The sequence below is a fragment of the Gossypium raimondii genome, chromosome 10 (genome assembly GCF_025698545.1).
Source record: "Gossypium raimondii isolate GPD5lz chromosome 10, ASM2569854v1, whole genome shotgun sequence".
Classification (NCBI taxonomy): domain Eukaryota; kingdom Viridiplantae; phylum Streptophyta; class Magnoliopsida; order Malvales; family Malvaceae; genus Gossypium; species Gossypium raimondii.
In genome coordinates this window covers 57,193,871-57,205,950 of record NC_068574.1, presented here as the reverse complement: position 1 = coordinate 57,205,950, position 12,080 = coordinate 57,193,871, and the positions used below count along the sequence as shown (strand labels likewise).

Sequence of the window (12,080 nt, the reverse complement as noted above, 5' to 3'; positions counted from 1 at the left end):
AAAATTATATATTTAAATTATTTTAATTTCATTAATATTATAATATATGAAATATATAAAGTAAAATATAATAAAAATATTAAAAGTAATTAATATTGTAGTATATGAAATACATGGAATATATAAACTTATCGTTAGGATTATGATATTTATATAAGTTTAAATTATAATAAAATTTATAATTTATTCAAATGTAAAGTATCCTTATTTTCGCATATTTTTATTACCTTAATGCCAAGTTATTATTATTTTGCTATTAATAAATATTCAATTGAGATTATAGTATAAACATTATATACTTTTTAAATAATTAAAATAAATTATTTTAAAATTTAATTTAAATATATATTATACTTATCTTTTATAATTAATATAACTGAGGTTAAATCTATAATTTGCCACCAAAATTAGCTTTTTAAAGGCTACAAGTAGCCTTTTGTTTGAATTGAAAACTAGTTGAACTTAAAAGCTACTTTGGTTTAAAAGGTTGATTTGGCTTCAAAATTACTTTTGAATTACTCAATAACAAATAAACCTTAAGTGAAAGCATAAAGAGTTAAATTGTAGTTTAAAATGATTTTTTTTTCATGGAAGGTGAACCATTAATAGCGATTCTCATTTTTAAGGGAATAGTTTTTTAAGAAATTAAAAGTCTCATTTTTGTTTTAAATTCATCAATCTAAAATATCTATGGTATGACAGTCTCTCTAGTAATTTAACATACATGGCATGTCATATGTACAAAGTGAGTTTGGATTAATTTAAATTTAAATTTTTTGGACGCAGATCATTATATATATGTTTAAATTTTATGAATTTTTGAACTTAAGCCTATGTTGTCAGCTTTTAATAATACTTGTTTTACAGAAACAATTGTTCTTTTAAAATTGAAATTCCATATTTCTTTTCAGAATTTATCTACTCATCCAAAACTATTATCATACAACATATAAAATAAAATAATATCCATGCCCACAACAGTAAGATTGTTAAAATTTAACAGTCAACGATTTTTGTTAGTCAAAGTAGCGTACTTGACACAATTTCTCAACTGAATGCAAAAAGGGTCTTAGTTAATTGATTTTTTAGACAACTTCTTATACCTTCAGCCTAAAAAAAAAAAAACAAACTATGATAGGACCAAAATTGTTGTCAGAATTTATACGAGTTTAGCATGAACATGTGGAAGACCTCCTGCATTTGACAGAGCACCCAATTCTTCACTCATTCTAGTAACACGGTAAGTTTAATGTAACACCCTAAATTTAATCTAGATATTAAGATTAGATTTAGAAATGTTACTAATTTGTTTTCATGTTGAAACAGTAAGGAAAATAGAGTTGACCAGGAAAAACTTTCTCTTAAATACTTCATTAATTTTAAAGATAATTTTTTTATAAAATTATTTAATTTTGCAGAGAAATTTCTTAATTAAATAGTTTTGAAAAAAACATGATTTCATTTTAAAACCCAACATGTTGCAAAGAGAACTGATATAATCCAAAACATTAAAACAGTTTTAAAAGGAAAATAAAAATCTGAAATTAAAAACAGTCCAAAAGTCTAAAACGGTTTAGCAGTACACAACCGTGCAGCACCGATGGTCAAATTTTTAACTTAGCGTCGTTCGCTTTTTTTGAGTTTTTCGTTACACATCTTATTGAAATCTGATGTAATTAGTTCAAGAATTGAATATACCAATAACTAAATTCACAACTCATACAAGTTAATAACTAAAATTATACCAAAACTAACCTATTTTCAGCAACTAACAGCCCCAAAACTCCGCTAACCACTTACCCCAGAATGTAAACAGCACCCTCACAAGCCTTAATCCACCGGAAAATTAATCATTTCGTGACCTTCACCTAGAAAACTCAACCGATGAACAACGGAAAACATAGCACACAAACCCCAACTTAATAACAAAAGGAAAACTTCAATAATAGAAAAAATAAAAATAGATGGTACTTACACAAGAATCGAGTTGTCACACTCACCACCGAATATGAATACAACAAGAACAAGCAATCAAGAAACAAAGAAAAATTTGAGAAAGAGCACAAGAAAGAAAGAAGAAAAATTGAAGACATCCTTCACTGGAACTTGCGTGAAAAGAGAGAAAAAACTGAACAGAATAGGGAGAAAAGGGGGAACATGAGAAGTGGGGAAAGGTTTAAGGAAATTTTTTCTTTTTCAAAACAAAAACAGATAAGATAAAATAAAAATTAACACAACATCCCAACTAACCCACTAATCTATATCTTATCTAACAGATTTCTTAGAGTTGAATTTTAACCTAAACTCCACTAGCTGAATAACACGAAGGCATTAGCAAAAAAAAATTTTCATTTACATGATTTGGGATAAATGGAAGGTTTACCACTAAACCAATAAATCTATTTTATTATAAATTAAATTAAATAAAATTTAATTCCAATATAAAAAGATAGAGATAGGAACAAAAATTTAAAATTTTCGATAATAAAATTTGAACCCATAACCTGAAAGACATGTTTAAAACACTTAACCAGAGAAATACATCACTTAACTCAATAAAATTTAACAAATCAAAAACTCAAATTGTTACACTTACACCATGTTTAGTTGGGTGTAATGGATTAGCCATCACTCAATACGCCGTTTGGTTCGCTATATTACCTTAATACAGGCCTTTTACGTTGCGGACGGATTCGGCATTTTCTCTGCTTCAGCGCCGATTTCTAATCCTTCCAAAAGCAAAGATTAGCTATTACTTCTCTGTTCTGATTTTCTTTTTCAATTTTTGCCCTCAGCTTCATCTTCTTCTCCTTCTTCATCCAGGTAACTTTCCTCCTTCTACTTCTTCCGTTCTTCATCTTTTATTTCCAATTTTCCTTAGCTTTGTCCGTCGCATATCTTCTCTTCTCAGGGCTGCTATTTTGTTTCGCTCAAATCTATGGCTGCTTTCACCTCTTTCTCTCTTTTTCGGTACTCTTTTATCTGTTTATATTTTGTTAATGTTAAGGACAGAGTGATAAGGTATTGATTCTGGGTATTTGATTTGGACAGTAATTATGCAACGACTGGAAGGATTGTTGCAATTGTGAGAGCCTCACCACGACTCTCTTCTTCTCTCACCTCCATCAATTTTCTAACACCAAATCACTCACGCAGGTATTTTTCTTTTCTTTTTATTTGGTTGGGAAGTTCTCTTATTTCGGCATTCAATTGTGGTTGTAATGTTTGGAATTGCAGAAATGATTCTGTTAAAGAAGAATGAAAAATTATTTTTGTGCTTTTAAGAAAATATAATGCTTGTGGGTTGAAGATCTGTTTCTTCAATTTGTTTCTAAAAATTTATTGCATACGATTTATGTATATCTAATAGTTGTCTTAAGAGATAGCACTCTCATCAAGTTCCCGCTGAGGGCTAGTTGTTGAATGAGTTTGCGTCTTCTTTCAGTCAGATGTTTTTCACTATTAGTTTCCTTTTCTTTTTTTCCGCTTGTAATTTCAGGAATTTGGAATGTTATGGATTTTACTATCATCTGTTTCATATTGAATTTTCAAACCAACATTATCCATTACAACTAGCACTTTGGAAAAATCATCTTTATTATGGCCCTTTTCAATGATTGCAGATATGCAGAGCCAGCTTATTTGTAGTGGGTGTCGGAGCATTCTTCTTTATCCTAGAGGTGCTACCAGTGTTTGCTGTGCATTATGCAATACAATTACTCCCCCTGGTACACTTCATTTCTCTTTCTTATTATTTACAAATGTAAAACCATTCATTGGTTTTTTGAAGTTGAGAGCAGTTGCTGGCTTTCAGTATAATGGACAATTGGTGATCATTTCTGCTTGAAAATCAAGAGATATAGTTCATAAAGTTGTTATTTTTCTTTATGTTCTAAGTGGCCCTATCAATGTTTAGAGCATGGCATAATAAAGAAACAGTGAAATGAAATTCATGGCAATTTGCTTATATCAGCTTAATGCTGCTTGTGTTAGAGATTTGGATGTTATGTTCTTGGCTGATTGTTGAATATATTATTCGTTAGACATAGTCTGTTTTATAGTAGAATTTCTTGCTTTTATACTTGCTTCTTTATGTGAACTTGATTGTATAAGATAGATAACGACTGAGTTCAAATTATATGAGCACTCCAAACAAATCATAAACAATTTTTATGGTCCATAAACCATGCTCCATTTAAACTGTTGGAAATATGTCTCCATCTTGCCAACAGCTGAAATTTACCACCTAAGTTGGCTTGATTGTGCCTCCAACCCCCTCCAAAAAAGAAAAAAAAACAAGGGTCGTTATCTTGACAAGATTATTGATGGCTCTTATTAATTGCAGGGTTAACCTGCCAGCAATGCTCTAGGTAGAGTTTTTTCCAATCCTTTAAACAGACATTCTATTGAACTTCCACTCTATTGTATTTTTAGATGAATCTTCTTTTTCCTTTTTCATGTTGGTTTCCTTTGTTGATAGATAGTTCGAAACCATTTGTTAATGCTAATTTTGGTGGTGTTATCCAGAATTTTCGAGAGAAATAAGAAAACTTAAGTGAAAGAAAAATTAAACATGGGATGGTCAGTAATATTCCTTGTGTTTCGATATGTAAATAAGTTGAATCAAATTATTATGGCTTGATCACCAAGTTTGTAAATAAGCATGCAGGGATGGAAATGGCTCAACTCATATGTGGAGGTTGTCGAACATTGCTAATGTATGCACGTGGAGCAGCAAGTATAAGATGCTCTTGCTGTCACACCATTAATGTTGCACCAGGTACAATTTAATTATTCTGTGCATGTGATATAAATTTGTGGTTGTAATGTTTGGAATTGCATAAATGATTCTGTTAAAGAAGAACAGAAAATTATTTTTGTGCTTTTAAGAAAATATAATGCTTGTGGGTTGAAGATCTGTTTCTTCAATTTGTTTCTGCACTGTAAACGAGTTTAAGGAATCTTGTTCATTTTTCTTTTTTAAAAAAGGGGGAATGTGATTCCATTTCCTGATCAGTGCTTCTTTCTGCTGTATTTGGTTTTCCAGCGTTACAATGTGTCGAGCATGGATGTCTTTTATTACCTTTATATTCTTTGTTTCTATTGTCATTGTCATCTTCATTTGGTAGTCTTCTGAGCTACTTTAGTTCAAGATATCACTGGTGGATAATGGCTGTTCTAATCAAATTTGAGAGTGAGTACAAACCATACAGTATTTTCTGTTTTGTTTCTTCATTCATCTCATACCATTGGTTTTCCAGGTTGCCTTGCAATACGATTAATAGGTTACCTTATGTTTTGTCAGTTTTTTCTCTCTTTTTTCACCTTCTGCTCTGGGGACATACCTCTCAAATTTGGTCTTACTGGCCATTCACTTATCAAATATTCAAATTTTATGCAGCCTTTCATGCTGGGGTATAGATTTTCTTACATTGCAATATATTAGACATCAATGGTTTAATGGCATCGATTGCCCCTGGTCAAATAAATATCAGTCAAAAGGCTTTTTCTTTGCTAAGTTTTCTAAATTTAATCGGAAGGATTAGAGCTTATTATCCGCTTTTGCCCATCCAATAAATATTTTTTTGAGAACCTTTGTGAGATACTGTATATGCATGAGTATGTTTATAGGAAAAAAGTTAGAACTGTCATTGGCATAATTTATGTTCATAATGGTAGCGTATGTGATGCGAAATTATGCAATTAGTTTTGAATTTGCTCAACTGTTTAGTTTTTATGTTTGAGCTGCTTCTTACTTCAGCTTTGTTAAGCAGTGTTTCTTGCTGCAACTTATAAGTTCAGGACAAGCTGAAAAATCAACGAGCTTCAGCTCTTCCATGATGAGAATTTTTCAGCATGGTCTTTTGCGTCAGAGGTGCTATATCATGCCATGAACTTTAGCTTCATTTCTTTTATGCAATAGATATTGAGGGTTCTATATCTCACGATTGGTGTCATGATGTATTTATGTCTATTTCTACAGAGATAAAGAAGCTCCAAGATTAACTCTGAGTGGTTTCCAATTCTTGGTGTGCATCATGAAACTCATGGCCCTTTTGCCTCTTTTCTGGTTGTCTGTCTCATAAAATTACTTCTCATCTGTGTAATTTACAGTTGATGGATACAAATGCTCAGCTTGGGTATATTATTAGAGAGTATATCTCCAATTCAGAGGTATATTTGATGAGATAATTATTGTGTTCTGCTTGGAACTTGTTTGCTAGAGCTATTGTGTTTTACAGTTGTTAAGTTCTTGAAGGGGAAATTGGCATGAATTTATTGTAAATTTTTATTTGTTATTGGTTTATTAGTATATATTATCCTCTTAAATGTGAATGTACCCAAGGGGGTGTGACTGTGCGCATGCACTAAAGTAATAGCTTGTGTATTCTTGTGTGCTTGAGCATTAGCAGCTACTTTTAGTTCAAGGGAAAAAGGTGCCATTTCCTATATGGGACTTTTGGTTGTATAAGTGTTTGTGGATTGATGGATCCATATACTGATAAGCTTAATGAAGGAAAAATAGAAATTGGCTCCTTGTCTTGGCCTTATACTGATAAGCTTGTACTTTATATAATTGCTTTTTGATTTGTTGTCTTGCATGAAGTGATCTACTACACCTTCAATGGAGAGAATATTTGCTTAAAAGTATAGGACAAATGATTAAATTGTAAAGTTTGGATATTGACTAATTTTAATTTACCAAATTATATCATAACCTGTTTTCCTTTTTCGTTTTAAAAGAAGCACAGTTTACTAAGTTGAACTTATGGAATTTAATAAAATAAGTTCGTTTTATTTTATTATTAAAACATGTTATTTTTATAAGATTTAAGCTTAAAATTAATCAAAATGATATAGAAGAATGGTATAAGATTGATATAAAATTAATATTCCAAAAGAATATAGGAGATAAAATGTTAAGTTAGTTGAAATATAAAATTAAAATAACTTTACTCGGATGTAAATGACAAACTCTCATTACATAAATATATATATATTGATGTATTTTATGGCTAAACAAAATCAGTCCCTTGATTAGTCAAACAATTAATTTGTTTCGTGTCTTGTATCTTCAAATAAAGTGAGGGAATTATATATTTTATTAAATTATATTTAATAATAATTATTATTTTAAATTATATTTTATAGTATTATATATTATGATTTTAGTAAATTCATATAAGAATATTTAATATTAAGAATTTTATTAAATTATATATTTTAATAAATTATATTTAATAATAATTATTTTAAATTATATTTTATAGTATTATATATTATGATTTTAGTAAATTCATATAAGAATATTTAATATTAAGAATTTTATTAAATTATATATTTTAATTAAAATATATTTAATAATAATTATGTTAAAATATGATTATATTATTTATTATTGATATTAATAATCTTATTAAAATTTAATAACAATAACAATAATCATTTACCTAAACAAATTTCTGCTAAGGATATTCTAGTTATTTTAGTTTTTTCCGCTTATACTATTACACCTCCATTCCATTCAACCAAACACAAGAATACTATTACGTCTCTATTCTATTACATTCAACCAAACAATTGAATTGCTATTACGCCTCTATTCCATTACGCCTCTATTCCGTTACACCTCTATTCCATTACGCCTCTATTCCAATATAGCGAACCAAACGTGGCCTTAAGCTCTATCAAATTTTCTTTTGTCATTTGGTCCTTCCACCTGATATGGATGAACGGTTGAGAACAGCGGCTCGTACAGGAAATGTTAGTGATCTATACATTTTAATTCAAAGAGATGGAAATGTTTTGAGGCGCTTCGATGAAGTGGAGTTTAGCTACATGTAGCTGCAGATGAAGGGTGCATCGGGTTCGCAATGGAGATGATGAAGTTGAAGCCGTCATTTGCTAGGAAGCTAAACCAACAATATTTGAGCCCACTTCACCTTGCAGTTAGAAAAGAGCATAGAAGGATGGTTCTACGTTTCTTGGAAATTGACAAAAATCTAATTCGTGTCAAAGGAAAGAATGGTAACACACCTTTGCACATCATAAGTGAAGTTGGAAACCGTAATGGTCTGTTGGATAGATTTCTTGAGATTTGTCCTCAATCTATTCGAGAAGTTACAATTGAGAATCGTAATGCTTTGCATATTGCTGTGGAAAACGACAGACTGGATGTTCTTCAAGTCCTAATTCAAAACACTTAGGAAGACAGACTATTATTGTGAAGTCATGAACCAAAAAGATGAAGATGGAAACACTGCACTGCACTTATCTGCTTTTCATAATCAACCCGAGGTTTGACTCATCTAGTTTAATAGTAATCAATATTACACAGTTTCTTTTTTATTTCATCGACATGGTTAATTGATTGTAGTTTTTTTATATCTGAAACTATCAATTAAACAGATGCTTAAACTATTATTGAACTGCAAGGCCGATTAGCACTCTACCAATCAGGCTGGCTGGATGGCATTGGATATTGCAGAACGGTATGGTAATAAAGACAGTATTACTGTTCTGCGTGGTTGCTTTATTCCAGGAGTTTCAAACTTTAACTGTAAGTTGGAGAAACAAATTGTCAAGTATGTGACAAAAGCATCATCTCCAATTTTTCACGGTATGGTTAATATATCAGGCGAGGATCGCAATGCCTTGCTAGTAATTTTAGGTTTGCTTCTAACTGTTACCTACCAAGCCAGTCTTAGCCCCCCCCCTGGTGGTGTTTGGCAGGTAGATAATACTTCAAAGTCTAAAGGGTCAGATGATTCAACGATAATAGGGAGATCAGTCATGGATCAATCTAGTTTTCTTCATTTCTATATTCCAATCTATATAGTCTTCTTAGTAACCTTTTTCCTAATACTTGCCTTGCTTAAACCATTTCCCCATGGTTTTAGGACTGCACTTCAACTGCTACTTGCGTTTCTTGCAATGTGCTTAAACCACGATGTTGTATCCTAAAGCTGGGCGGGGACTTCTTGCGGATTACATCCTATAGGTTGCTCTTGGTCCGATGTCGATCATGTCATTAACAAAATAGAAAAAATACGAAATTCTCAAAATAAATAACAACAATAATAATAAAACACAAATAAATGATATAGGAAACACAAATTTTTATTTTATAAATTATAGCAACAAAATGAAATATTTACATTAGCTTCAACTCATGTTTAAGGGTTTTTTAACAAGCTGAGTAGTTTTTATTGATTCAACTTTTTTCCAATTTTATAAAAGCAATTTCACCATCAATTTTTAACTCAACAAACTGATACTGATCTTGACATATATGTGTTTAACCCCTTTGCCACATGAATAAAAAATTGAGCTGGGTTGTCCCAACCAGAAATGTTAGTGATTTTTAAAGATTAATTAAGGTAGATGAAGGGTGCATAATTTGAAAGGCAATGTATAGTAAAAACACAAACACTATTCATTTTTTTCAATAAACTCACCACAACATTTTACTTAAAATGCTATTGCTTTATTTCTTTATCATAATGTTCTTTGAGTTTTAGTTTTCATTAAAGTAAATTAGTTATTGGAATATGCTTTTACTTTTACATATACCAGATCATGCATGTTAGTGTCAATGATATAAAAAATATTGATTAAATTGGTTGTCTTTTTGTGATTATCTCCACCCACTATTTATAATTTATAATTTTGAATTAATGTATAAAAAAATACCAAGTAACATGTAAAATTTTAATTAAATTCATGATTTCTCAAAAAAAAAACAGAAAAGAAAAGAAAAGAAAAGAAAACAACATGTAAAATCTCTAAATATCTAATTTGATCTCACCATAATTACCTCTCTTAAAAACTTTATTGACATAGCTGGATAGCCCAATTTCTATTAAGCTATCCCAAGGATAGCTTTTATATATTGTTTACAGATAACATATTTTAATACCTAATTACAATATAATTTCTTTATTTATTTTTATTTTATTTTATCTTTAAAACTAATTTAATGACAAAATTATTATATTATAGGCATAAAATTAGATTCAATCCCAACTAACTCATTCCCCTCCTCCAATTATATATATATATATATATATATATAAAGTCAATCAAATATTTAATGAATACAAATTTCTTATCGATATTACTATCTAAATTGAGTGCAGATTCAGTAAGCTTCAAAAAAAAAAAATTAAAAGATTTGGGGTGTGTAATGCAGACCGAACCCCGGGCTTGCTCTTAGTTCCAGTTTATATAAGGCGGCTTTGGGTGACCATGGATGGTGGTTTGGTTCGGTGATGGCAAGTTGTAGAACGGTGGATTTAGGCGGGGACTTGGGCTACCGTAGCTGGACAAGTTGAGGTGTGATTGTGACCAGTACAAGTAGGTATAGGGCCGGTTGTGTCGATGGTGTCTTGCAAGTGGGGGCTTTGAAGTGCAGCCAAGTGACTTCAGGGTAGGGGTGGGCGGTGGCTTTTATATATTTAACCTACTCTCCAACATTAATTTTAACAGAAAAATAAAAAATTCAAATGAAAAATTCAAATAACATTAAGATTCAATACAATATAATTTTACTTTTAAAAATGTATAATATGAAATAGAAAAGAATTTACCATATTATTAGAATTGGAATTTACCATTATTGAACATATTATTATTTTTGAATAATTTCATTATAAGTTCTAATCATATTTATTTTTTTGACATATATCTATAACTACTCATAACTCCTCTCCAATCCATAAATAGAAAGATAATATGCTCCAACGCACTCGAATCCACGTCTTCCTGTATTGACAACAATACTCATACCAATCGAGTTAAGACTCAATCGGTTTGTTCAACATATTATTGTGTGTTAATTCATTTAGTTGAATCATAATTTTATTGTTTAATTGAAGAAACATAAAATTATTTTATTAAATTGTCTTTTGTTACAAATTTTAATAAATTTACTGTACAAAGCAATCCCAACAAATTGTGAATCCTTACACTACCTTAATGCTAGCTTCTCCAATACATCTATTTATGATGCCTAAGCGTATATGTATAAATATATATAGCACATCCAGATATAAATATAAAAATTATGTAATGAATATATTTATTAAAATTTTATATAAAAATCAAATGGAATTTTAATTAAAATGATAAAGTTAAAAATATGAAAGATTATGGTGTATTGGGTTGAAATCCAATCGGATATATATTTTTAGATTTTAAATAAAAATATAAAAAGAAAGAAAAACCCTTATAATATATTTGTTATTTTATAAAATAATTGAAAAATTGATAATTTTCTAATTGGATTTAGACCAAATTGATAGATGACACCCACTTAGTTAATCATTGAATATATGATACAAATTCTCACACAAACTTTATATGAAGTCTTCATTTTAATAAATGAATGTATCATTAATTACAACAATTAATTTAATGTAAAAAAATTACAATAACAATGTAATAAAATTCAACCCTCCGTTAATATAATGTTATAAATTATATATAAATTGGGTGAGGTTTTAGTATATTAGTAATGTATTTTTTATTCTATAAATAATCTTAAAAATTGATATGTGTATTTATTTTTAAATATATATTTTAATAATTTACTATACTAACTCCTAACTCATAGAATTTAACTGTATATCAAATATTTTTACATTCTATATTTAATATTACAATTTTGTGCAAAATGAACACAATTTTATATGAAGAAAGTCATTTAATTAATAAATTCTTAAACCCTAAACCATGAATCTACCTTTTTGAAATTCTTCATCGTTTTCTTGAAAGAAACATTAAGATTTCAAATTTCCCATAGGAGGGCTCATCTAACAAAAGATATATACTTCAGTGTCTATTAAACCACATTAAAGTTCATTAACGTGGTTTCTCTCGTCACATTCTATAAGGTTTGTTAAAAAAAATCCTACTATCGATTTCATCAAACACAATCGAGTCACATTCAATCATATATTAATAGAGTATATTCTATATTTTTTTATTAATAAGATTTTATGATCATACACGATAAAATACCTATCCAAAAAAGTTGACGTTAAACTCCATTTTCAAGCAATCAGAAACCATCCTCCATA

General features: G+C 29.5%; 2 protein-coding genes and 1 long non-coding RNA gene across 6 annotated transcripts; 2 read left to right on the top strand and 1 right to left on the bottom strand.

Moving 5' to 3' along the window:
* Positions 1–1,604: 1,604 nt before the first annotated feature.
* LOC128034108 (uncharacterized) lies at positions 1,605–2,221 on the bottom strand. Its single transcript, XR_008190210.1, has 2 exons — positions 1,976–2,221; positions 1,605–1,868 (listed from the first exon to the last, which is right to left on the bottom strand). It is a non-coding gene; the product is annotated as an uncharacterized LOC128034108 (long non-coding RNA).
* A 298-nt stretch (positions 2,222–2,519) lies between these two features.
* Positions 2,520–6,560, top strand: LOC105777836 (general transcription and DNA repair factor IIH subunit TFB2-like). 4 transcript variants are annotated; one of them, XR_008189711.1, is made up of 7 exons: positions 2,520–2,823; positions 2,912–2,970; positions 3,052–3,156; positions 3,624–3,728; positions 4,670–4,780; positions 5,775–5,875; positions 5,984–6,560. XR_008189711.1 is itself a non-coding variant. In XM_052621684.1 (4 exons), the coding sequence occupies exons 1-4, from the start codon at positions 4,769–4,771 to the stop codon at positions 6,190–6,192; spliced, it is 237 nt and encodes a 78-aa protein (XP_052477644.1). In that variant the 5' UTR covers positions 3,735–4,768; the 3' UTR covers positions 6,193–6,560. The 4 variants fall into 4 exon arrangements, 1 of the variants encoding a protein (XP_052477644.1); XR_008189712.1 differs by lacking the exon at positions 2,912–2,970 and having other exon boundaries at positions 2,522–2,823; XM_052621684.1 differs by lacking the exons at positions 2,520–2,823; positions 2,912–2,970; positions 3,052–3,156; positions 3,624–3,728 and having other exon boundaries at positions 3,735–4,780; positions 5,984–6,029; positions 6,115–6,560.
* Positions 6,561–7,874: 1,314 nt separating this feature from the next.
* On the top strand, positions 7,875–8,964 carry LOC105775642 (uncharacterized). Its single transcript, XM_052622533.1, has 2 exons — positions 7,875–8,186; positions 8,461–8,964. The coding sequence occupies exons 1-2, from the start codon at positions 7,875–7,877 to the stop codon at positions 8,962–8,964; spliced, it is 816 nt and encodes a 271-aa protein (XP_052478493.1).
* Positions 8,965–12,080: the final 3,116 nt, after the last annotated feature.